At 42.6% G+C, this 26,828-nt stretch overlaps 1 protein-coding gene across 1 annotated transcript in view; it reads right to left on the bottom strand.

Annotated features, from left to right (window-relative positions):
• Positions 1–26,828, bottom strand: part of LOC147733125 (pancreatic secretory granule membrane major glycoprotein GP2-like) — a 183,311-nt gene that overhangs the window by 147,122 nt on the left and 9,361 nt on the right. The window contains exon 2 of the mRNA XM_086955865.1: positions 6,162–6,248. Coding sequence (XP_086811991.1) covers positions 6,162–6,248 — 87 coding nt within the window. The remainder of the gene's footprint in view (positions 1–6,161; positions 6,249–26,828) is intronic.

Below are 26,828 nucleotides of genomic sequence, written 5' to 3'. Positions count from 1 at the left end.
TTTTAAAGAATAGACACTCTGTTGTATTTTTATCGCTACAGAACATTGTTTTCACCCAATTTAAACCAATACCCAGTGGATTTGGCTGCATTGTGATTCAAGCCTATTTACCAGTGAGTACATCAACATCTAGAATGCTTCCTTAAGAATAATCCACATAGTTAATGAGTGCCTTATTTCAAACCAGTTATGCCCTGATTCATTCCAGGCTTATTTGTCAACCCGATTCGACTGCTACTAGTCTTTTGATACCCAAGTGCTCACACAGAGTGAGTCCTCCTTGGGTTTTCCGAACTCAAATCTAATGCTGCAAATGCCCTAATATTAACTTATGCCACTGTTGCTTTTCCTAGACTTAACACAGTTTCATTAAAGTGGATAGACCACATCAGTCCTTTTTGCTCCACTAGTCCATTGCGTTAATATACAAAGATGGCCACCCCGATCTTTTGACGGTGTTCCTGGAAAAATATATCAAACTGTTTAATCGGGGTGAGTCCTATTTATTTCGGACAACCCTCAAGTTGCACCTAACCCAATAGGGGATTCGTTAAACTGTTGATTTTTCTCCTCTAATAGTTTGGTACCAAGAGATACCTGTAAAAAAGATGTTATCGAGCTAATCTATAGTGCATCCCACTAATTGGTTGTGTTAATCATTGTCCCAACTCTTTGTATGTTCTAGCCCGCAGTAAATATATATAGCTCCCAGATTATTCACAAGTGATTGAAACATGATTTTTCGCTTCTAGGCACTTCCATCATATTCTATTGTCCTAATGATGACCCTTGTGTAAATCATTTGTTTGTGTGGTTGGAGCATGGACAAGTATTTCAGTCAGTGAACTGCCTTTAATTGAGTTTGGACAACAACTCTCCTATGTGTATGTCTATTTACCCTTATCAGTCACGTGTATATATATCAATATATATATATATATATATATATATATATATATATATATATATATATGTATAGATGCAAAATCTCAAAATTCTATTTGGAATAACTTTGGCGCCGGTTGACGAATCTGCCTGAAAACTTCCTCAAATTTGCCTCGCGGAGTTCTGGTCCTTCCTTGAAAGTTTCGGGGTAATTCGTCAAGCGGGGGCCGAGATAAAAGGGGGGTCCCAAAACGTGTTTTCCCCATGTTAATTTCCATAGGGCGGTCAAACTCACTTTTAGCCCGAACGGCTGAATGGATTTGCACCAAACTTGGCAAAATTGTAGGGACTGGTAGCCTGATGTGCCTTTGCAATGTCTTAAGATATGTGCTCCAGTGGTTTTTGAGTAATTTAGGTTCAAAAAAATATATATATCTATGGCAGTGCCCCGGTACACGCACCGGGGAGCGCTCTGGGCGCGCCACGCGACTTGCGCACAGAAAGCTGATTGGCTCTCGGGTGTCTGTAAACATTCGAAACAGTCCAGAGCGTCCGCCATCTTGTGTCTCGGTAGGATCGAGACACAAGAGATGGCCAAAACAAAGGGGGAAATGACCATAAGGGGGCAGGGTAGACCCACCCTGACCCCCTAGGTTTGATGTGGGGGCTATAAAAGGGCCCCGCGGGGCAAAAACCTTTTTTTTTTTTTTGATCAGTGATGTCATGAGTGATGTCACTGACCATGTCATGAGTGATGTAATATGTGACGTCATCAGCAGTGCATTGCACGCGCAAGTTATAGTGAGTCCAACTAACTATAACGTGGAATTTCAATGGTTTTATGACAGTAAAATTTCCAGTTAACTATAACTGGTGTGAAACCTATGGTTTTTTCAGTGAATTTAATAGGTTTTTTAAATGCTAATTCCTAACTATAACTGGTGTGAAACCTATGGTTTTTTCAGTGAATTTCTTAGGTTTTTTAAATGCTAATTCCTAACTATAACTAGTGTGAAACCTATGTTTTTTTCAGTGAATATATATATATATATATATATATATATATATATATATATTTGCTTTCTGTGTAGCACTTGCACATTTTAAATTCACTTTTATCACTTTTACTGTACCACAATAGCACTTGGAACACCCTATTTCAATGTATTTGTTAAATTAAATAGAACACATCTTCTAGTTGATGTTTTAGAACATGTACTAAGTACATTTTGTTTAAATCTCAGATTAAACTAATTTATTGATGGTTTTTAAATGTTGCCACAGAAGTTGAGACTTACACTTGCCCCAAAGGACCCACTGTTTCTGTACTCATTTTCTTACCCTGGTCGCAGGTTTACTGAGTTGCCCCATTTTTCTTTTATTTAGAACTCTTTAGTTTGGAACAAAGATGAACACACACAACCTGCAGGTTTCTTTGTTAGCAAGGGATAAGAGGGCAGATGTATCAAGATACCTATTTGCGATTCTCAAACAGCGATTTTATGAGAATCGCTATTTGAGAATCGAAAATGGTATGTAACAAAAAAATCGCAATTTGTTAGCGATTTCTTGATATTCCTTAATTGCCAATTCGCAAATTGCGAATTCGCAATTAAGAAATAATTTCCCATTCATTTCTATGGGCCAGGAGGCCCATAGGAAGGAATGGGAAGTTATTCTCAATTTGCGATTCACAATTTGCTAATCACAAATTGAGAATAATTTCAAAGGTGCAGGGGTCTCCAAAGGACACCCTGCTGCCCCCCTGAAATTTACATGTGTGTGCATATGGCATACATGCCCTAAGGGCATGTATGTGCGCCACAGGGCACCTTTACACATGCCAAAAAGTGCATTTGTAAAAGAAAACGCATATTACCACCAACTACAAGTTGGTGGTAATTTGCGATTTCTTAATTGGAATTCGCACAACTTGGGTGCTTCATACATAGCATTTAAGGAATCACAATTTACGATTCCATAAATGCTGACGCAAAATTAAGGAATCGCAAAATTTGCGATTCCTTAAATTTGCGATGCGATTTCCATGATACATTGCATTTTCCGTTTTTTTGCTCGCAAATGCTGCTTTTTTGCGAATCGCAGCGTTTGCGAGATACATCTGCCCCAAAATGTGCTATTTGCAGGTAGAACAGTACACTAAGGGTTACATCCTGCCTCATGGAGCAGAACGTAGTTTATTGTACCTGCTCACAGCCGCTACAATTTCCAAAAAGATGGCACGTTACAGATCTCACCACCATTTTATGGTTTGTGAAGACCATGTGTGCCAATTTAACTGCCCGAAGAAGACTGGGAAATTATATCACTCACATACTGAAACCAAGTGTAATCATAGGTGCTAAAAGTAGGGGACAGGCGTTCGGGAGTGCTGCAGCACTCCCACAGTAATCATGCTGGAGTTCAGAAGAAAAATGAGCAACGAAGAATGAATTTAAATGTTGTTGTTATATTTTCACATTTGCAGAAGTAAAATGTCAGGGTGTCTTCTGATAAATTGCTAAGTATTCTTTTTACACGATGAAGAGCGTTTACATTTTTTATCTTAGAGGAAAGTTTGAAGGTTTTGTAAAGTAAATTGTAGTGTAGTTCCTATTTTCCCTTTAGGCCCTGCGCATTAGAGTAACATAAACAGCAGTGAAGACGTAGGACTGAAGTCTTCTAGGTCTCTACTGACTATGTTAGACTTAATTTAGGTTTGCGCCAGCTAGCTCAGAGGTCACTGGAAACTTTCTTGACTGAATAGGAAGGGATCAGCTTCCCTGGCTCAGACAAGAAGGGATTCAGCTTCCGACAACCGCGTAAATATGACAACTTTGCTCCCTCAGAATAAGAGTAAATCTCTAGAGTCGTGTGAAAACAATAGACAGCTATTTCACTAAGTCAGATGTGCGTTCTTAGTTTCACCAGAATGCAGAGAAGAGGGAGACGGGCATTTTCAATAAAAGGTATTATTTATTGAGCAGTCTTCCTTCTCATGCAAGAGAATTGAATTGCCACAATTGCAATACTTAATATAAAGTAAAGTACGTACATACGTACAGTAAAAGGAGTATTATGAAATAATACTGTAAAAGCATTGATATGGTTTCTTAGCCATAAGACACTTTAAAATGGATAAAACATATATACATATATATACATTGGCTAACGTGCTCAACTGGTGCTTCTAAACTACGCCTACCCCGGTGTACCTGACCTAAGCCTAATACGTGGGAAGGAGTAAGTAAGTAGCAGTTTTAAGTTAAGTTGGTTTTTTGCCAAGAATCTGTTCAAGAATTCTCTCTAAGGGTTTAGTCAGCACTGTACCTTGGGAATAGAATGTAGGAAGTCTAGTATCTCTCTCTCAGGACTCGATATCCCAGTCACCCGCAAGGGTAGGCTGGAAACGCCGGAGGCTGGATTTTCTCGTCAGGAGAAAAGACAGCGTCTTTCTCAGCGCGTCAAAGAGGAGGGGCAGCGTCTGTGGGCTTCTCGCGTCTGCTGGGCTCTCGGAACATAGACAGCTGCTCTGCTCCAGATTTCACCACCGTGTGTTTGCTTAAGGCAACGTTGGCATATTTATACCTGAAAGGAGCCGTGTTTGACGTAAGGTTGGACATAAGACGTCAATAAAGATGTCACTAAGAACTGGCCGTTCTTGCAGTGCTTCGCAGGAGTTCTAGGACTAAATCAAAACAAAGCTAATGGGGATTTCCCAGGTTGCTAGAGGTTTGGTATGTTGAAAGAACTCGTTGCGCTTTCTAGGAATCTAAGGAAGTGGCTTTTGCCGTGCTTTGGACTGCAAGGGCGATTTACTAAAATATGGATCTGATCTTTATGTCATTATATGGATATTATCGGTTATAGTCATGTAAGGGCATAAAATGGTAATATTGATTATGGTTCCTAGATAAACACACAACAAAACTATCTGACAATCTTGTAGGAATACACAGAGGGGCTGATTACGACTTTGGCGGTGCGGTAGCGGAACACATGCCACCATCCTGCTTCTGCACCACCAAAATCGACCGCTGCTCGCCCGCCATATTAGCAATTTGCTTCTGGTCTGGTGGGCAGTCTTTTAGCATTCTAATGGTGGTGCATTTGAAAAAGGCAGCAAAATGGGAATGCCAAAGCAAGATCCTGCACGGCATAGACTGTTTAGTACACGCCATGCAGGAACTGGGTGTGCCTTTACACTGGGGGGCAAACCATGTGCCTGTATGGCCCCCTTTATTTCCCCACTACCAACCTTTTCATAGCCGGCTCACTGCCATAAAAAGGCTGGCAGTGGGAAAACTCAGAATATGCTTGGCGGTGCCTCATCTGCACTGCCAAGCGTATTGCTGCCCCAGACTGCCACGCCACCGCTGCTGCCAGGGAATGTGGTTCCCAAAATTGTATGACCACCATACATCTAATACGGTGGTCAGACCACTGGTGCGGTGGTGGTTGAACCACCACCGCCATGCGCCCGAGTCTGGCGGTCCTTGGACTGCCAGACTCGTAATCAGCCCCAGAGTGTGAAGGAAAAGGCTGTAGGATGTCAGTTTTTTCCTAGCACGCAACATTTTAATACAAGTAAATGAACAGTAGAAAAGGTTCAACATAGACCAGCAATTTGGAAAAGCACAAATCAAGCAAGATTTTAATAGGATCCAAACAAATCAAGACACTCTGCTTGGTGAAGTGCAAATCATAAATATTTACCCTAACCCAATTTTCACACATTATTTATGAGCTATATAGTTTTATCAGAAAAACTGTAAGTCAGTGTGAAATGTATGGGCCATGCCAATAGAAATTTGTTCTCTGTATATGACAGGGCACAGATGCTTTAGTATTATATTTGCAACAGTGTGCTTTAAAATTGACCACCCGCTACAAACCACATTCTTACCACTCTCCTGCTGAATGGGTGTGGCTCATTTACTATGCTTATTCTTTGCAAGAGGTATGGCTTTTTATTCAATCCATATGAGCTCAGTGACATAACATTGATGCAACACAGCCACTTTAAAAATTGTTTTCAGCACCATTGGGTGTAATATCTTTATTGGGGTTGCACAAACTTCGATGTTGAATGACTGGGAAGTCTGCAGTACTCTACTCCATACTGCTTCAAACACTGCCATGCTCTCCTGACTAGGCAGTGTGTACTACAAGCAAATGAATTTGGGTGGAAAGATCTTCCTGCCTCATTTCTTTGTGTGCGCGCGCACACACACACACACACACACATGCGTGCACAAACACACACAGACACTTACTTGAGTTTTTGTACATGGTGGAGTTGCACTGGCAGGTGACATTTTGGCAGATCTCATCGGTGGCACACTCAGGAACACAAGCCAGCTCTGTGAGGGCGGGAAGAGATGTTTAAAGTGAATCACTGCAAAACGTATATATGTTTTTAGGCTTTTGCCAACAACATTTCACAGTCATGCTCTTGACATAAATGTATACTTATGTGCTGATAATATAATCTTCCACACAGGCCATCACTATAGAGTCAGATCTTCGTCAATGAGTAATTTCCAAATGCAGTAATAGTGACCACCTGCTCTCCCCCCAACTTATCAAACCTTGCCTTATTCTTGAAGGACCGCAGGAGTGGCTGGGAGCCCTTGTGCTCCTCAGCATTAACCCACCTGACTCCAACTTTTCTCACCTAGACCCGGATCAGCTCAGCTGACACTCCTGGTGATTTTTGGTCTTGCCATTGTACCAACTGGAGTTAGTGTGCATGGTGACCTTTTAACTCTGGAGTGCCCGGTTAAGGACGGGAACACTCAGTTGCCACTGACAAGGAAGCAGATAAAAACGAAAAGGCAAGGGGACTTCCAAACATGTTAGTGTTGTTGAGTCAGTCCTATTTAGTGATTTGCCCACAGCCATGCGTAATTATGAAAGAGTAGAGATGATTAAAGTGTCACACAGGCATGCACTGTATTTCTTGACTGAGAAAGAATTTAATGTGAGTAATGCAATGATGAAATTCATCCGTCTTATCCGGTGATTGCTTCTACCGGTTGAGCCAGCACCACCCTAACAGGACAGCAGACAGACTCATCAATCAGTCAATACTACTAACATACCTCAAGATATAGAGTATATGGGAGGATTACACAAACATACCGCAGAACTAGGACATTTTTCTGAGATGTATATAACTAAACAGCTGCCACTATTATGAATTGATTATACAATTGAAGAGATGCAGCTACTTACAACCAAAATAGCATTCACAGTTAAAGGTAAATATTGAAGATTTCACCTTCAGGACGGACCTGGAAATTACCAACACTACAGAGAATCTGTTTTTAAAAGTGTGTTTAAAGCATATTTAATCTAAAAACCACCTTTCACCACTGTCCTTTAAGATCAAAACTGGGAGTTCCATCATTGATCGCACCTTAGGCTTTCTCTTTTAAATTTTTGACTAGATAGCTGTCCATGAGGAACCACTGGAAAGCCTAACTAAAAAGGACTTAACCTCAACAGGGTTGTGATAATCTTTAAATATTCAATGACACATACGTCTGTGGAATGAGCATAAATTACCACTAATGACTGCATTTCAGGTTGTAGAAGTCAAAGAGAAAATACCTAATCGTATCAAGGAAAACTATTATGGGTGCAAATTTTTCCCTTGCCCTACCTAAAGATCTGATTTAGAATTTGGTGGACTGAGTTTACTCTGTTGCTATAGCGAAGGGAAATACCTCTGCCACCTTCAGTGACCTCTGCCAGCCTAATTTGCCCAGTCAACAACTCTCTCCGTTGACAGTATTAAACCTGACATCCTTTGCGTGGTATTCCCCCAAACCTTTTGCCTTCACTCCTCCTGTTTGCGGAATATGTTGTTGGCTTTAGGACTCCTAATTCACAATTTTGAAAATCCCACTGTTAGAAAACTGGCATTTTCCTGCCTTAACCAGCTGTGCCTTCTGTCAGTGTCCAGGGTCCCATGCCTATCATTGGCTGTGCTGCTGAGGATTTGTTTATTATTTCAAGATAATGACATTAAGAGGACTTAAGTGTGGACAGGGTGGGCCATCTAACCAGGATGGATGAGAAGGGGCTCTACCCAGCCCACTTTCACTTCAAAGGGCTTTACCTAAAGCATACACAAAGGAACATGACACCAGTCCTGCCCTTGCCTTTTGTCATCCCAAACAGTTTGGAGCCAAACTCCAGAGGAAGAATGAAAGAAAAAGGTGGCTTCCCCCACCCACTGACCCCATTTAAGATTACTCCTGGCCTTGTGGAATGTTCGGAAGATTTGCTCTGTTGCTCTGCAGTTTGGACTGCGCTGCTGGCATGCTGTTTGAGGAAGGAAGACTGGACCTGCTTCCTTGAACACAGGACCACCAGAGTGACTTCAGCGGCTAGCCTGTTAACCTCCTGTGTGATCTACAGGGATACAGCAAGCTTCCAGAAGCCTCTGTGCAACTGCTCAGGTGACCAGCACCAACTGGACTTTCCTAGTTTTGCCTGAGTCCTGCTGCTGGCCTCTGCTGGAGTGAGGCCGGTTCCTCAAGTGGTGCCCCAGTGGCATCAGTGCGAGCACCTCGTGAAAGAAAAGGTTAAAATCCTGAAGTCTGGGCTCTTCATGATGCCAAATGGGCCTTTTCTCACCAAGACCCTGCTGCCCACGATGACCACCAATGCGAAGTTCCGGTGATACCTACTCTTCCTGTAGACACCGACAGCGAGGGAAGACCGGCACCTAGAGACTTGCACTTTTTGCTACAAGAAGTGACAGTCCATGACGTCCAACTAGCATTTCATGCTGCAGCGAGGACTGTCTGTGATGCTCAACCTGCTTCTTGTGGCCCCTCCAACATAAAGGGAACTCTTCCTACTGGACTTGGAAAGATAAATCTTCAGCTGGACAAACCTCTGCCTGTATCTTGCCAGCGTTCCATCATGGTTGGCCTGAACCTGTGACTTTCCCCCAGTCTGGTGCAATCAGATAGCCGAAAGTGGTGCTTTGGCTGGTTTCTTTCTTGGGTAGTGTTTACCCATTACTATTATTTGTGTACTGCATAAATACTTTATACATTTCCTCTAAGTTAAGACTGACTGCTTCTGTGCCATGATATTAGAGGGTTAAGCACAGGTTAATGTCTTGACTGTGTGGTTCACCCTAACATGGACTGTGGTTGTTGCCTGATTGGGGCTTCCCCCACCACCCTCTTAACCAACAGCCCAATTCCTCACAAGTAGGCAATGGCTTTAAAACACAGCCTACTTTGAAACATGCCTCTTCAATCCTCATCAGGCCCACTACGTCTGTACCTTGTGTAACAAGGAGTACTACTTGCACCCTAAATTTCAGTTTGGAAAGAATACTCCATATACCTTTCAACATGCACAACTATACTTGCTACAAGTCTTAAGCTAATTTCATCATATTCTCTGCCTTTTAACATGCTGCAATCTCAGCTTTAGGGTCCACTAAAAGCTCACCCTCTGAAAAAAAAAACAAGCTCTGGAAGTGTTTGGAACTGTCTGGAAACTCCCCCTGGGGCCACTGTTTTTTCCCTCTAGGAGACTTAGTGTGACTTTTGCACAAAACAAGGCTCCGATGGGTAATGTCACTATCCTGGCAGCCCCCCCCCCCAACATTCAGGAACACAGTTGGAGTGCACCTGCCCTCTCTGGGCACCACATAGGCAGATTGTATGAACATTTTAAAGCACCCTTGCAAGGACTTCCAGACTGCACTACTTAGTATAACAAATTAATTTACAAGTATGCACATGGAATAGCTATGGGGACACTTTCCTAACAGTTCATATCACTAGAGAGCCCTTAACCCTAAGTCAATGATACCCACCACATATACTAGATACAATATAAGTGGATATAGTTATCAAAAGGCAGACATACTGAATTTGTCAGGGTGTCACCACATTCATAAAAGCAGAAACATATCAAAACAGACCAATCTAACAACATTAAAGATTCCAGGGATGGTACAGACATTACCTATGAAAATGGCATATTAGCTACACAGTGAGTGAAATGTGAAAGGATGGATTCAGGGGAGATGTTACACATTATTTCTGCCACCGGAGAAGCTCTTCAGAAGCTTTTCAAAGAAAGCAATATTTATACTTAAATACAGCAGAAACTGAATAACAGAAAATGTATCTGACCTGCAGTGATCTGAACATCCATTTTGATTGCATTAGATGAATGTATTAAAAGGTTTTATAACTCACACATCAGCTCCATCAGGACACAGAGGATAAAAGTCAATGAGCGGACAGAGTATCTTCAAGTAAACATTGGAGACGGACTGCTGAAAATGGAGCTTTAACTGTAACAATACATGAGGGATGATGGCATCCCTCACAACTTCTGTGCCCATCACCCTGGGAAACAAAATGCCCTTGGTACCAGTCATGCTGCAGCCCCTGTGCTATGAGATTTACAGGCTGGGAAAAGGTAAGCTGGACAAGCCCCTACTGTGCTGCGTTTCGCAGCCTGGCTTCATAATCATGCTCAGTATGAAGGACATCCAGACACGTGTTTTTAGAATTGGTTGAATACTGAGGCAATGAATTATAACATTTTAAAACTTTATTTAACCTTTATTACACACCGGCGAAATTGTTTTGACTGGGGCATGAGAGTAGATCACAATTGCCCCAGATGGGGTAAGGGCCCGGCCGATCTGCTTCACATGTTTTGCTGCTGTGAGAAATTAGGGCCAATTAAAAATGAAATTGTAAAGTTTTTAGAGGGGCTGCTAGATATCAGGATTGATCTATCCCCAACACTTTTAATATTCGGGGTTGATGCCAAAATAGGTTTGAGCGTAGAGATGGAGGCACTTGTTTTCATATCAACAGCGGTTTTTAGAATATTAATTGCTGCTGCTTGGAAGGACAGTGAGGCCCCGACCTTTCAGATGTGGATGTGTAGGCTACTAGGGATCCACAACATTGAGTCTGAACTGTACGCACTGAAGGGAGTGAAATCCAGGGATATGGGACTAAGGCTCTGGGCCCCCGTGGCTTCATGGAGGCGGTCAAAAACTCTGGGCTTATAGCTTTTTTACATTCATAGCATTTACTTTCCTCACGATCTTAACATATTATTTGTATTTGTATTTCCCGCTATATTAATGGTTTTAACTAGCTCGAATACTATTTATTAGAAGCTGAAAATCTGTCAACCATATTTACATTTTGAATATGTATAACTACTTGGTTTTCTCATATTAGTCTGTGTTTTCTATTATGTATTAGATACGATATTGTCATGAACTTTCAATAAAAATAAAAAAAAGTTAAAAAAAAAGAATTATAACTTTATGGATACTCGAGGGGCGTGTCCCAAACGTTTTCATAAGTAAAGCGCCTCTGGGTATAAATATTTTGAGGTCAAAGGCCATAGATTTGCTGAGCAAGTTATAATCTGCATGGATTTTCTTCGAAGCCCTCTTGAAGACAGCAGGCTTGTCTGCATCATTCTCTGCAATCTCACTTTGGACAATATCCAGTTAGGCAGCAAGCCAACAGCAGTTGCCACTAGAGGCCACCTGGACGCCACCCACCTCAATTTTCAAATGGTTTGGATGCTAATTGCCAAGATTAATTACCCTCCAACATATTTCCTTTTTTTTCTTTTTTCATTAAATAAGGGCCTTAAGCACATGCTGAGTGCTGCCTTAGTGGTTGGCCACCTCTTGCACGTGCTGTGATGACAGTCAGACAGCCAAGCACTTTTGAGAGGGACACACCCAGGGCCGCGCTAGGCATGGGCAGCGTGGGCAGCTTCCCAGGGCACGTGCCTGCTCGCAGCCATGGGGCCTCGCGCCTATAAAGACTTCATACTTTTGAGGCCCAGGGGGCCCCCCTTGAGTTTCCATTTTTTCTTTGTTTGAACAATCTCCCCTGCAGGCCTGTTTCTTTGGGCCTAATGGCTGCATCTCCATGTTGATGGCAGCAATTAGACAGTACATTGAAGTGCCCTTTCTGTGAAGTGTGCCCTGCCCTGTATCATTAAAAAGCAGAATATCCTGCTGGGAGCAGAGCAAAAGATTAAATAGCTATGTTGGTGCATCACAATGAGTACTGCTCACTTAGGACAAGTGGAAAGAGAGCAGAGAGGGGTAATAAAGGGGTAAGACAAACTGGCTAGAGTGAGGGGGAGCAGATAGGTGTGTTTACGGCATTCAGACAAGAGGTGCACGCAGAGGAAGAGAATCAGCGTGTAAAAGTGGATAGAGCAGGTTTAACCGCATCGCTGCTGCGGCGATTTTTGCGCTGTGCGGCTTTTTTAAAATAACCGCGTTACATGACGAGCTCAGCTCGTCATCAGCACACGCCACCCGTGGGTGATGACGAGCTGAGCTCGTCATCAGCATTGAAAGGGTTAAAGTGTGCTGGGTCACTCGAGTGTCAGACCCGGTAGTGAATTAAAATTGACATTCAAAAGGGGCCCTATATTCATGTCCTTAAGTTTGCCTGCAAAAACATTGATCTCGTGTCTGAACAATGAATGAAAGTTCTGAAAAGCAGGCGATGAGACAGGCCTGCTCTTTATTTCTGCCCTCACCCTCCGAGTGAAAAAAAAATCTTAACTCTGCAGCAGTGCTACCTTCAATGAAACTTCAAAGAAACTCGTTATAGTTCTTTCACAGTCTCATCATGTCAGTACTGGAAAATTTTCAATATTATATACAAGGAAGCCGTAGACGTTGTTTATTCATCCTATGCAACTAATAACCACTGACAAATCCAATAGTCCTGGCTTGTTGCAGGTGTAGTTTTTCTTGTTGCAATATTTATCTGGAGGCAATGACAGAAGCAGCAAAATACCAGTCAGGTGGCAGACTATACTAAGCACAGATTTATATAGCTTACATGTTTTTAAACAACAACCTTTTCAATACATCAGCCACGCCCCTTTGAAGAACCCCCCATTTTTTCACCCCACTTAAAGCCCTGCTGTCAGGTCGATATGTTGGCCATTTTTTTGGCTATTTGTTGACATGCTTTATGGTCAGGTAAGCCGTCTTTTACTGTTGATTTTCATGCTATTAAAGCAAACATTGCGTGTAGTAAATTCATATCAATTCAGTCTTCCACACACTACAAAAAACTCATAGAGCATGTCTTTACAAGTTAAAAACTGCCCCCCCCTCTGCAAACATGGGACACTTTTCTAGCAACCTAATTCACTAATGGGGGGCCCTTTTATTTTGGTACTGGGGGCTATTTTCTGTCCAGTCTGATGCTGCATGTTAGGCAGGGCCACTGGCATTATGCAATTGTGCAGCAGCGGCGATTTCTGAAGAATTATGCATTTGACGCATTTGCCACATAATCGATCATCTACTGCATAATCTACAGATTTTAACAACAAAATGTCTTTCTATCTCAAACAGTTCAAAAGTTACTAAAAAAGAAGTGACACGTCTTGCTGCATGTGGAAAGGCCCTTTCAAAAGCTGGAAAAGTCAACTTTGTTTTTCCCACTGCTAAATTTGGGTGTTATTAAATTGGTACTAATAGGGTGCAACCAGTGCCCAAACCGTGTTACCAAGTTTAGAAATGGCAAAAAAATAAAGTAATATTATTTCAAAATATGCCAGATTATGCTGCATAATTCGCCTTTTCTTGCCACACAATTTACTCACCCATCCATATAATTTAGCTGTCTCCTGCTGCATAATTGCAGGGGTCCTGATGTTAGGGTAATACATGGCAGTGATTTTGTTCCTGTTTATATTTCAGATGCTTTACCTAATCTTGCATTCCCCTAGAGTGGTAGCTATTTCCAGCATGTGTGTTTCTGTATTTCAAATCACAGCATATTACTCTTGGGTGATATACCCTTTGTACTGAGTTGCCTCCAGGTGTTTATAACAGGGTACAGTTGAGCACTTTGGAGTTGGGACTGTAGCAGCACAACTTTCACACTGTGCCTGTCTGTGGGTCACAAAGGTGTTCAGATCACATGATCATTCAAAATATGGCCTCTCTGCAGAGCACATAGAACAATGGTCCTGCATTCCAGTTGTGTTTCTAAGCAAATGTGTGTGAGGAGCTACTTATTGGTCAAAACAACAAGGGGAAAGGAAAATAGTTTATTGTTGTTACTCATTTAGCTTAAACAGCTAACAACTATCGGCAAAACCCAGTCACGGCTGGCATGAGTCACAGGTGTGGGGTCGCGGGAGTTAGTTTAATTTTAATTATAAAAAAAACTTTCCTTAGCCAGCCCGATCCGATTCGACATCATCGCTGCTTAGGGGCCTCTAATTTTCTTATCCTGCCCGGGGCCCCACATATCCTAGGCCCGGCCCTGGACAAACCCATAGCATTTTCCTTTTTAAAAAAAATAAATCACTAAGCACCAGCCCTTGCCTGCAATTTTCTGGGGCCTGAAGAGACCTCCCATTCATGATGCGCAGCAGTGTCATAGTAACAAGCAGTCCCGGACGTCTAGGACATAAGCCCTATATACCCCGGATTGACTGTCATTCAATTTCACAGGCTGCAAGCAACACCCTTTCCCAACTCATCACCTATGATGTGTTGGGAAAGGGTGCTGCTTGCAGCCTGTGATGGATTGTGGGCTTGTGACCTGAGGTCACAAAGTATTTTATTTTAATTTTATTTTGGTGTTTTATAGAGCACGAACTTGACCCGTTAGGGTATCAGAACACTTTACATAGTCAAAGAGTCATACACTAGACATGATATCACAAGAATATACTGTACATTAGGGAGGGGGATGCTGCATACAAACGCGATGAGAACATACACGGATAGTCAATATTACAGTCGCTGAGGACCCCCCGGTTTCTTGGTGAGGTGAGGTCGAAGGAGGAAGGCAATAGTCTCTGAGGTGGTTGTGGGACGGGGTTTGGCCAAGGAATTTATCCATGAGGAAGGATTTAGCCTCCTTTTTGAAGTGTGCCATAGAGGGGATTCTTCTGATGGTGGGTGGGAAGGAGTTCAATATTCTTGGTGCAGCCCCAGTGAACGCTTGATTATAGGGTTTTTTTCCCCAAAAGCGTGCAGGCTGGAGTAGGAGGGTACTGGTCGATCGGGATATCAACAGTTTCTGTGCAAGATACGCAGGGGAGTTTGAGTGTAGGGCCTTGTGCATGATGCATGCCAGCTTGAGGTGAATTCTGGCTCGGGAGGAAGCCACTTCAATGCTTTCAGGTGAGGAGTGATGTGATCAAATTTCCTTGTGCCGGTAAGTAGTCTGGCTGCTGCATTGAGGCAGTCTTTTAAGGGTGCTAAGGAGATCTTGGGTAAACTAGAGAGGGTGGAACAGCCATATTCCAGTCTAGAAATAACCAGTCCTTGGACTGCAAGTTTTAGGTCAGGAGCGTCAAGAAAGGGTTTCAGTTTCCATAGGTAGGTCAGGTGGAATCTGGCAGATTTGGCCATTGAGTTGATGTGGTCTTGCATGTTTAGGTTGTAATCCAAGGTAATTCCCTAGAGATTTGGCCGAGTCCACAATGGTCGGGGGACAGTTTAAGGCTGTGATGACTTTAATCCATGACTGGATCTCCGAGTTGCTTTTAGGCGGGGAAATTAGGAGGAACTCAGTTTTCTTTGCATTGAGTTTGAGTTGGTTGGAGGAGAGCCATTGGACGGTCAGCTTCAGGGCCTCATTCAGGGAGCGAATCTCCTCGAGAGATAAGATTTTTATGTAAATCTGAGTGTCATCGACGTACATATGGTAGGAGATATTTGCGGTGGGAACGCTTTGGCAAGGGGTTCTAGATAGAGACTGACAAGGGTGGGGGACAACGTTGATCTTTGAGGGACTTCCACAGTGACCAAGGAGGGAGCGGACAGGTTACCATTGATTAGGAATCTCTGAGATCGGTTTTGGAGGAAGGAACTAAACCAGTCAAGGACAGGCCCATCTAATCCCATCCTAAGTTTGAGGTGTTCAAGTAGCATCCCGTGGTTGAGCGTGTTGAAGGCTGAGGATAGATCTAGGAGGATTAGGAGACAGGTTTTGTCTTGGTCAAGGGCTTGCAGGGCATCATCAATGATGTGGAGCATGGTGGTTTCAGTGCTGTGTCCAGGTCGGGAGCCAGATTGGCAGTCATCGAGTAGGTGGAAGTTATTGATGTAGTGACTTAGCTGCAGTTGCACACACTTCTCCAGCACTTTAGCCAAGAGAGGAATGTTGGAAATCAGTCTGAAATTGTCTGGGGAGGCTGGATCAAGCGACGGCTTTTTCAGAATGGGAAGGACTTGGCCCGCTTTCAGAGAGTCAGGGATTGATCCCTGCCAGAGAGAGGCATTGATTATTGCAGTCAAGCTAGGAATAATGGATTGGGCGGCGGTCACAAGACAGTTTGAGGGGAGCGGGTCGTTGAAATGGTTGTTAGGGTCCAAGGTGGAAAGGATTTTTGCGACAGAGTCTTTGTCATAGAGTGCAAAATCGGTCCAGTGTGCGTGATTCTTAGGTGAAGACTGTAGAGGCAGGGGAGGAGGAGTCGGAAAGTCAGGGGACGGGAGAGAGAGTAAGGCAGAACTAAGTTCGTTACCTAAGGTTTTGATTTTGTTTGCGAAAAACGAGGAGAATTCCTCGGATGAGATGAGAGACTTGGGGTTTTCTTTTGCTGTTTTTGCCAATTTGTTCGATTGGTGTTTGCCCAGCTCAAAGAGTTTGCATGGTCTGTTCTGGGCATTTCCTAGTTCCGCTCTGAAGAACTCTTTTTTTGAGTTGAGGATGTTCTTGTTGTATGTATTACTGGCATGGCAGAGAAGTTTTAGGTGAGCGGCCGAGCGGTGCTGTCTCCAGATTCTTTCGGCTTGTCGGCGGGATCTCCTCTCATTGTTGAGGGATCCAGTGAACCATGGGTTTCTATCTTTGACTTGAGTTCTTTTTAGTTTAAGAAGGGCTTGGTCATCCAGAATGTTCGACATAGTTGCAGAGTAGTGATCATTGAGGTCACTGACCGATGTGATATGTGGGGGGGTCAGATTTGCAGCGGACCTCAGGTTCCTTGCAGTCCAGGTTCTTGGTGTCTCTGACCCAGCATTTAGTAAGCACCGTTTGTGGTGTCCTTATCTTGTGGGTGCCAGGTAGAAGGAAGGCGATGGCGTGGTGGTCAGACCAGTCACAGGAGTCTATAGAGATAAGCTTGACGGTTCCCTCCTTAGAGATGATCAAGTCAAGTGTGGCCCCTTTCGAATGAGTTGGGAGTGAACAAGCTTGGGTCAGGGCTTGATCGAATGGCATTGACAAGAGGATCTTTGAGATCGTTCCAGTGCAGGTTGAAATCCCTTAGAAAAATATCTTTGGTGTTGGAGGAACGCTTTGCTGTGAGAATTTCCATTAGGTGGTCAGTGAAGGGGCCGTTCAAGCCTGGGGTGTGGTAAAAGATGTGCAGGTTGCACAGTTGGGTGGTGTTACAACAGATTGAGAGGGCTAGGTATTTGTAGGAATCAAACTCTCTGATCCGGAGCTTCAAGCATGCTGTAAACAGATGTATTGTGCATGCTTTAGCATGCATAGAGTATACGTTTATAGCACATAATTGTATTGGTGGCTGAAAGAGCACACTTGGCACCTCAAGCCTCCTCTCCTGAACTGAACAACAGCAGCACCCCCTTTTGCGCGCCCCCTTCCGTGTTTCAGAGCAGGATTTGCTAGGTAAGTGGGACAAGGAGAGGTTGGAGGCCTTCCATCATGCCTGCCAGCCTGTGGTTCATTTTTAGTTTTTTTGATACAATAAAAACACACTGCAGGGTGGCACAGCAGAGCACACATCCTGAATTAATGTTTAAAAGTGCTAGCTTTGTGTGCTATTATAATGCAGGGGTGTTTCACTTTAGTACATCAGTTATATCTCTGAACTCTGAGCCATTTATTAAAACTGTTAATATATGCCTCTCAACATAGTGATATAAACTGATGTACTAAAATGAAATGCTCCCATATGTTAAAAGCATACAAGAGTTGCCCTACCCCTTTCAAATTCCACCAGCCGCCACTGCAGCAAGCAGTGCCTTTTGGTGGAGGTGGGCACTACTGATTGGGGAAGTCACTAGAACCGATGTAGGCAGATTTACAAGCCCCTTGAGACACTTTTGCGCCGCCGTTGAATCACTTTTGTGATGCAGTGGTGACGTGCACAATGAGCCATGTTGCAACACATTTACAATGTGACGCATCTAGTGAGATGCGGCACGTTGTAAAGCCCTGCCCCACATTATACCTGTGTCAGGTATAATGTATGCAGGGTAGGCGTTCCCATGCAGGAAAGCCTCCTAAAAGTGACACAGTGAAATCTACAAGATTTCACTGCGCCCTTTCTACGACGCCACTGCGTCAATACCTTATGCCTGCATGAAGCAGGTTAAGAAATGACACAGCAGAAAAGGTATAGGCCTTACTGGGCATTGCTGGAGTTGTGTTGTGCTTGTAACACGACTCCAGCAATGCATGACCTTTGCCTTAATAGATGCGCGACTCATCTGTCAATACTTGCGCCATGGTGTGTGCATTGTAAATGCGACACATCCATGGTGGCGCAAGAGTTTTTTTGTGCGACGCAAGTAAACTGACGCATCTCTGCCATAATGCATAGAAGTGTCAGTTTCTTGTAAATCTGTCTCATAGCCCTTAATATGGCACATAAAACGGAGTGTAATTGCATTATAACCCCTGGGAGGCCCTGTAGACTTGAGGCACTAGACCATCCCCCTCCTAGAAGGTATTTTTTTTTAGAGTGGGCAAAGAAGTTCATGAGCTTATAAGTAAATATAAAAAATAAAAATTAAACACTTAAAATAAGAAATACTGGTGGAAAACGGTTCTGTAGTGGTGTCTCGTAAATGTACACGGAAACAAACAGAGCCCATCCCCAAAGGTGAAGATTATGCCCTGAGAGAGTTAACTGCGTCACTAATGATTCTGCTTCAGGGAAACTGACACTTACTGAAGGTGATGTACCTGCAGAGCCATTCTGAATTCTTTGACTTGGACGGCACACCCACGTCTGGAAGACTCTGCCAAAGTGCCCCCCTGCAGCGGGGACCTGTTGTCTCATCCTCCCTGCAGTCCATGAATGAGGCCCAGCAGCCAGAGCAGGTTCTATCAGTTATTCTCAGTACGCTTTGAACCCTCTGGTCAGGGAGTCGCCTTCTTTAAAGTTACCGACACCTTAAGCATCCTCGGGAGGTGAGCAGCCTGAAGGTTGTTGAAGTGTGGGAGGTAAGAAGGAATTAGAAGGATAAAGAGGCAGAGGTTTCGAGAAGAACGTAGGTGGGTTGGGGACTGAAGGGCAGAGCCAAGTGCATTGGAAGCATAACCAGAGGGGTGGTAAGTTCAGAGGCAGGTGGGTTGAGAGTTATGTGACGCAAGTGAGATCTAGGCCGAAATTCTTAAAGAGACTACAGGGCAGATTTACAAGCGACTTGCGCCACTTTTGCGTCACTTTTCCCATGTTAAAGGGACGCAAAAGTGGCGCAAGGGGTTGTAAATCTGCCCCTACGTTTCTACTCATTGAAGACCCTATCCAAAGCACGACCTTTTATAAATGCCTGCCCTGTCCTGTCCAAAAGGCATCTTATTGAGAGTCCTGCCCAATACTCAACACATGGGAGAGCCTGTCCAACACTCAGAACCTTAGAGGACCTACCTAACTCCCAGTTTATTGGGAGGCTCATTCAGCATCTTTCCTAGAGCGGCCCTTATTAAGTTTAACCCCTACACTAACTCCTTTGGTCATACTTTCTTTGCCCATCGGTTTGGAAACCTGGAATATCTGAGGGAATGTCTCATGGGCACAAAAATATCCTGCTATAATATATTAAGTATAACAGGTGCTTAGGGCCTAAGTGTTGTACAATGATACATAAACGGTACAACAGTTCAGACAAGTGGAAAGATGCTAGGGAAGGCTTCTGAAAAAAAACATTTTTTTAGAAGTTCATGAAAAATAAAAAGCACACTCAAGATGAGAGTTAATTCCAGTACTTAGCAGCAAATAGAGAAAAGAGTGCCAATGGGAATGTTGCACAAGAAGAATTAAGCATAGAAAGGCCACAGAACGGCATCCAAGCGCTCCCTCCAGAACAGACAGAAACAGGCAAACCGTTGCCAGGGTTCACTTTACAAATTTGATATGGTGAATGACCCTCTCATGAGCTGCAAGGCACAGATGTCAGCGGGGAGAGAGATAATGCCCTACCGGTGGGCGGCAAGAACTGGTGGTGGAGCTGCAAGTGTGAGCGTCATCATGGGTGGACTGAGGCTGTGTCCAGGCCCAGAAACCTTCCTTTTCCATAATACTCCTAGCAAACCTGTGGCTGCCTCCTGAAGACTCATTATAGACATAGTACATTGACCCGCTCTGCCACGTGTCACACCCTTAAATGTGTATGCCAGGAGCGGTATGGTACAGTCAGGAATTAATCCTTCCCTTCACTGGGAACAGTGTATTAATGAAAGGAGGAATGGCTGCCTGAAACCTCCAGTCCTCTCTTCACTGCAAGCAGCATTTCAGCCTGGATTTCAAAGAGAAGCAGAGATTCTGCTGCAAACGAGGGCACTGGGGTTTCTTGGACTTCATTTGCTCCCTTTCAGGGAGCACCCTTGGGGTGGGGTGTGTGGGAGCACTGACTGAATACCATCTCTAGGTGGCGCACAGTCAGTGTGCTTCCTAACTGCCTCTTTGCCTCTGTACCCATGTCTGTAATACAGGAGCAAAAGCAATAGATCATTCATTTGCATTGATAAATATCTTGAAATATTCTCAGCCCCAGGTTTAACCCAGTCCATAGATTTCTGCCCAGCTGCCATCTCAGAGAGTAGCCAGGCATATGCAAATCAGTCTTGATCCTGTACCGATTGGAATAGTACAGCTCGAACTGGCAGGCCAGGTCCCCTCTGAGCAGGAACGTAAGCCACCTCAGACCATGAGCATGTCCTTGCTGCTTGCCATGCTGTGATCAGGCACAGGGTACTGCCTCGGGCAAGTACTGCTCGCACCACCCAGCAGTGCAAGATTAGAGTATGGTCATACCTCATCTAGCCTGTAGAGGAGTGATGAAATGTTCTTACTCTCCAGGGCTTGCATCAGGAGCTATTGGGATATTGAATACTAGATGAGCCAGCCTATGCCCCTCTCGTTTAGTAGTCAGTGTCACAGCCCCCTGTTCTGCTTTTCTGATATGAACCTGCACTGACCAAAGAGTGCTTAGTGCAAATGACACAATACATTTTTTTTAAAAAAAAATCAGTTTACGAGTACAGGACAATGCACTGTTAGCTTTAGAATGAGGGAACTTGTGTCCAGATTGCAGCATATGGTTCAGGATGCAGGAGTCTCCAGCATCCTGGCAACTCCCTTTTTTTTTTTTACATTAATATTAATGCAAAGGGGGATCATTGCAGTGTATACAAAAAAAACACTAATGGAAAAACAGGGTAGCAGCCAGATCACATAATTTTCATAAATTGAGTTAGTGCATCGGTAACATATAAAACAGGAAAATCATATTTACTTTGTTAATGCTTAAGTACCCTATAACAAACTGTTTGAAATTGCCTCATATCACGCATACCTCTGGTTTTTGCCACAGCTTTTTCCCTTTCACAGATCTCGACCAACATGATCCACCACTCTACCGAGCTACTAGGTTTGGAGGAGATCCAAGCCCTGGAGATGGTAAGCCTTTGAGTAATTAATAAGATAGCGAAAAGTGCGCGACGTGCAGGGTTAGGATCAACCTTAAAACCCATCATTATCTCCTGGACAGTGAATGATAGTTCTAGACCCAGTTTATCTCTACAAGCGTGGATAACGTCCATCACAAATGTCGAGATGGGCGGGCATGTAACAACAGGTGCACTATGTCGACCGCGGTGGCTCCCCACTTGGGACATTTAGTTTTGTCATCAGGGGCTTGGTCACCTCTTTTTTCCCGCCAGCTTGCTGTCTTCTTCGGGGCATAATATTGCATACACAGTGTCCTAAAATGTTGAAGATTTAAATTAACTGATACTACAGCTTCTTTCAGTGTAATAAATGTGTTGTTAATTACTGCAGGAGAGATGTCTTTCCACAAAGTGCGACTCCACTTCAGCGCAAGCTAGATACATGGGTCTGTTCTAAGCAGTGTTACATATTGGTAAGTAATACATATTGAGTGTTTAAGGGTGCTTCATGAATAAGTGCCAGAATCTCATATGCAGAAATTATTACAAGCCTTTGAAATCTCCAGAAAAAGTCTCTGATTTGTGGATACTTGTAGTGAAATTGTTGAGGGAGGGAGAACGTGTTCTGGAGACTTTGAAAGGTCTTGAAACCGTTAATGTTGCATAGGTGACCAAGTCTCTCCGCCCCATACATAGCCCAGCTTTTTGCCACCCTATCCTTAAAGATCTCAGGCAGAAATGGGTTGTCCCATAAAGTGAACCTATCATGAAAAATTGGGAGCGATTAGCCAGAAAGAATGTCCCGCCAAAGCAATCTGGCAACTCCTTGAGATAAGTGAATGCTTACTGCTAGTCCATCTGAGTGAGTACAGCCTGAGCTTTTCTCCTTGTAGCCCTAAGCTCTGCCGTGGTATCTGGTTTAATCTGAGCTTTATTAGACCATCGTTAGAAACCATTCCTGGCACCGACTGACTCTTGGTAAATAAAACACCTTCACTGTGATCACCCAGTCTGAATTCAGGGAAATCTGCTGCGACTGTGCGTAGGTATACTTTGTCAGCGATGGTGTAGAGAGACTACAGTTCTGTAGCTGACCTCCTTTCTGTGACTCTTTTTATGTCTAGTGTTAGCCAAGGACTTTTGATTTTACTGAGATATGTATAATATACTTTCATACAGAGGCTTTCAGCCACCTCTCTTTATCGATTGGCCTGGTGTTCCAACCAGTAAAGCACGTAGAATGGAACATTGTGTCAGCCTACTTAAGCCTCTGTTTAACTTCACTTTGAGTGACTTCATTTTGCTCTCTCTTAGGGAGCACACCTTCACACAAGATAGTTCCCTTCAGTCCCAGTGTTTTTGTTTTTACTTTATTATCACTTTAGTGTTGCCTTCATGTTTAGAGCTTGATGTGATAGTAGGATGCATATGATGCACATTCCGTCTTTATAAGATCCCATCTCCTGCCAATGCTGTTGTAAATTCCTTTTGTAGTGTTTTGCTTTTCTGACTGCAGCTATTTCACAGCATACCAGACTGTGTCCATTGAAACTGATCTGTACTAGTTATCCTCTTGACTTTTTTCTTTTTCTCCCTTTTTCTTTCGTAATTCCTTTCCTTCCTTCTTAAATTTTTTTCTTTTTTCTCTTTCTTTCTTTCTTTCTTTCTTTCTTTCTTTCTTTCTTTCTTTCTTTCTTTCTTTCTTTCTTTCTTTCTTTCTTTCTTTCTTTCTTTCTTTCTTCCTTTCTTTCTTTCTTTCTTTCTCCTACCCTTCCTTCCTTTTTCAACTTTTTTTCTTTATTTTCCTTTCCCAACTTTTTTCATTCTTTCATGTTTCTTTCATTCTTCCCTCCTATCATTCTTGCTTTCTGTCCTTTTATTCATTACTGCTTTTTTTCTTGCCTTCTCTCTTTCATTCAATCAAGCTTTCTCTCACTTTGTTTAGTACTTTCTCTTTCTTTTTATTCACCTTTTTCATTCTTGCCTTTCATTCATTCTTTCTCTCTCTTTCAGTCTCTCTTTTTTATATTTTTCTCTTTCTTTCTTTCCCTCGTTCATTCTTTCTTTCTCTTTCTTTTTCCATCTTTGTTGGCTTTTTTCTTTTCCTTTTTTCTTGTCTTTTTCTTCACTCTTTCCTTTTCATTTCTCTCTTTTCTCCTCTTTCTTCTCATTTTCTTTTTCTTTTCCCTATTTCTTTCCTTTTCGTTTCATTTTTTGTTCTTTCTTTAGTTCTTTGTTTTTCTTTCTTTTTTGTTTTCTTTCTTTCTTTCTTTCTTTCTTTCTTTCTTTCTTTCTTTCTTTCTTTCTTTCTCTCTTTTTTTCTTTGATGACTCCTCTTTTGGATAAGTCTGAATACCATTATCTTTCCCTCTAAACACCTAATATTGCTATATTTTACAACTAAACAGGCAGTCACAATTGCAGTTACCTTGCAGTTAAAAGAGACTTAATTTAAATGGTGCAGCAGGTGCAGTGGCACTGGGGCCAAAAGCTCTAGAGACCCCACTAAACACAGATTATTGCTATATTTTACTACTAAATAGACAGTCACAAGTGCAGTTACTTTGCAGGCAATAAACTCATGATTGAAATGGTGCAGCAGGTGCAGTGGCACAGGGGCCAAAAGCTGTCATAATTCCTCTAAACACCAAATAATATTATATTTTACTACTGAACAGGCAGTCACAAATGCAGTTATCTTGCAGGCACTAGGGTTATCATGTGAATGGTGCAGCAGGTGCAGTGGCACTGGTCCCAAAAATTGTCAGATCGCCTCTAAACACAAAACAATTGCTATATTTAACTACTAAACAAGCAATCAGAGGCACAGCTACTTTGCAGACACTAGGACCATGAGGTAGGGTCATGTAGGGGGATTTGTAGGGGTATATGGTGGAAAGTTAATTATTAATTATTTAAGTAATGGATAATAATTATTAATGGATTCAATAATTAATGAATACATAATAAGTTATTGATGAATATTAAATGTGTTAATAATTATGTTAATTGTGTTACATTTATTCGTTTTAGTTATATTTTAAGTGTGGGCTGCTAAGTTTGTGGGGGTATAGGGCCAGATGTAGGAGCCCAAATACCGGTTGGTAACGGCCGAATTCGGCCGTTACCAACCGGTATTTGGTGATTGGGATGTAGGGGCATCATTTTACAGATTCGGTAAATTTACCGAATCGGTAAATTTACCGATTCTGTAAAATACCGAATCGGTAATTTTACCGATTCGGTATAACCCAGATGTAGGTGGGACTCTTCTGAGTCCCACAGGCCTTACAGATTCGGTATTTTACCACCAAATCCAATTGGGTGGTAAAATTCCGAATTCAGGTGTGCATGCACATGTGTGCATGCACACCTGTGCAATGTGACACACAGACATGCCCTTTGGGCATGTCTGTGTGCCACATGGCACACAAGTCCGGAATTGGGGTGCTAGAGGGTGTCAAAATGACACCCCCTGCACCCTTGCAGGATTCGGTATTTACCGAATCGGTAAATACCGAATCCTACCGATTCGTTAATTCTCAATTTGGAATTACCTTCATATTTACCGACTCTTAACCCCTTCGATGCTCATGACGAGCTCAGCTCGTCATGAGGCACAGTTGAGCTGTGCTGATGACGAGCTGAGTTCGTCATGAACAATGATAAATCTGAGAATCCAGCGCTGGAGAAAAATATCCCTAGCAGCCAAGGTGTTAAATACCGAATCAGTAAAATTCGGTATTTAAGAGTCGGTAAATATGATTTACCTACATCTGGGTGAGTACAGTTGTCAGAAGCTTCAGTTGCTTGGTGCACATTTGTTTTTCTATAGGTTTGATGTTAGTCTACATTTTTATTTTCCGTGTTTTAGAGTAACACTGAGCATCGCCACGAGGAGGGTAAGCGCCATTGTTAGTTCCATGAACCACGTGGAAATAGGTGGAGGTTCTGTCACCACTTCTAACGCACAACCTTTGAGTTTTGAGCACCGTAACACAGTTAACCGCAAAACTTTTGGCCCCTTATCTGCCGGACTGCTTTTTATTTTAACATATATGATCCATTTGTTTAGATTTCAGGCCCCGGAAGAAGAGCCATGTCTGGCTCAAAATGCATTGGGCATTCAATTGAAAAAATGTATTAAGAATAGACATGTTTGCATAATCTGTCATGCTTGTTTTCAGTTAATTTGCTCATAATATTAATTCTGCTGTTAAATATGTAAACAGTCAAACAATTCAGAATGATGAATACAATGTAATGACTTGTTGAAAACAAATTTGTATATGTTAAATTTGATTTTGGAAACAGAAAGTCAAATCAGAATCAAAGAATAAAACTAAAATAGTTTTGCAACAGTTCACAGTGGTCGGTGTGATTTCACTCGAGGTAGGAAGGTTACCTACATCTGGCCCATAGTGTGGTAAGTTAATGTAGTAATAAATATTAGTTAATTTGCTTGAATTGATAACTAATTATTTAATTGGTTAATAATCATGTTAATTCTTGAATTGTTTGTCATATATAATTTTTCGGGTTGATTAATAAAGTTTATATTAAGAGTTTCATATTTTTCTCAAATTAATAACATTATGTTTCATATATGTTATGTGTTTAAAGTGCAGTATTTTCTCGACTGTTGCACAGACTAGAGTGGAAATAGTACATTTTACCCTTCTAAAGCCCAACACTTTCCCTGCTGTTACACAAACTTGAGTGGGAATAGTACATTCTACCCCCACTGAGTCCAAAACTTTCCCTACTGTTGAACAGACTGGAGTTAGTAAAGTACATTTTATCCCCCCGGAGTCCAACACTTTCCCTACTGTTGATTAGTACATTTTACCCCCCTCTCCCTGGGTTCAACACTTTCCCTACTGTTGAACAGACTGGAATGGGAAGAGTACATTTTGAACCTCCATAGTCCAACGACGTCTCTACAGTTGCATAAACTTGAGTGGGATTTGTAAATTTTAGCCCTCCAGAGTTCAACATTTCACCTACTATTGCACAGACTGGATTGAGAATAGTAAATATTACCTCTCTGATGTCCAACACTTTCACTATTGTTGCACACACTGGAGTGGGAATAGTAAATGATACCTCTCTGGAGTTCAACATTTTCTCTACTGTTGCACATATTTCAGTGGAAATAGTAAATTTTATCACACTGGAGTCCAACGGTTTCCTTACTGTTGAAAGACTACAGTGGGAATAATAAATGTTGCCCCTCTGACGTTCAATGCTTTCCCTACTGCACAGACT

This window comes from Lissotriton vulgaris, chromosome 2_1 (genome assembly GCF_964263255.1).
Source record: "Lissotriton vulgaris chromosome 2_1, aLisVul1.2, whole genome shotgun sequence".
Lineage (NCBI taxonomy): Eukaryota > Metazoa > Chordata > Amphibia > Caudata > Salamandridae > Lissotriton > Lissotriton vulgaris.
The sequence above is the reverse complement of the archived record's forward strand: the minus strand, read 5'-3'. Positions and strand labels throughout refer to the sequence as shown.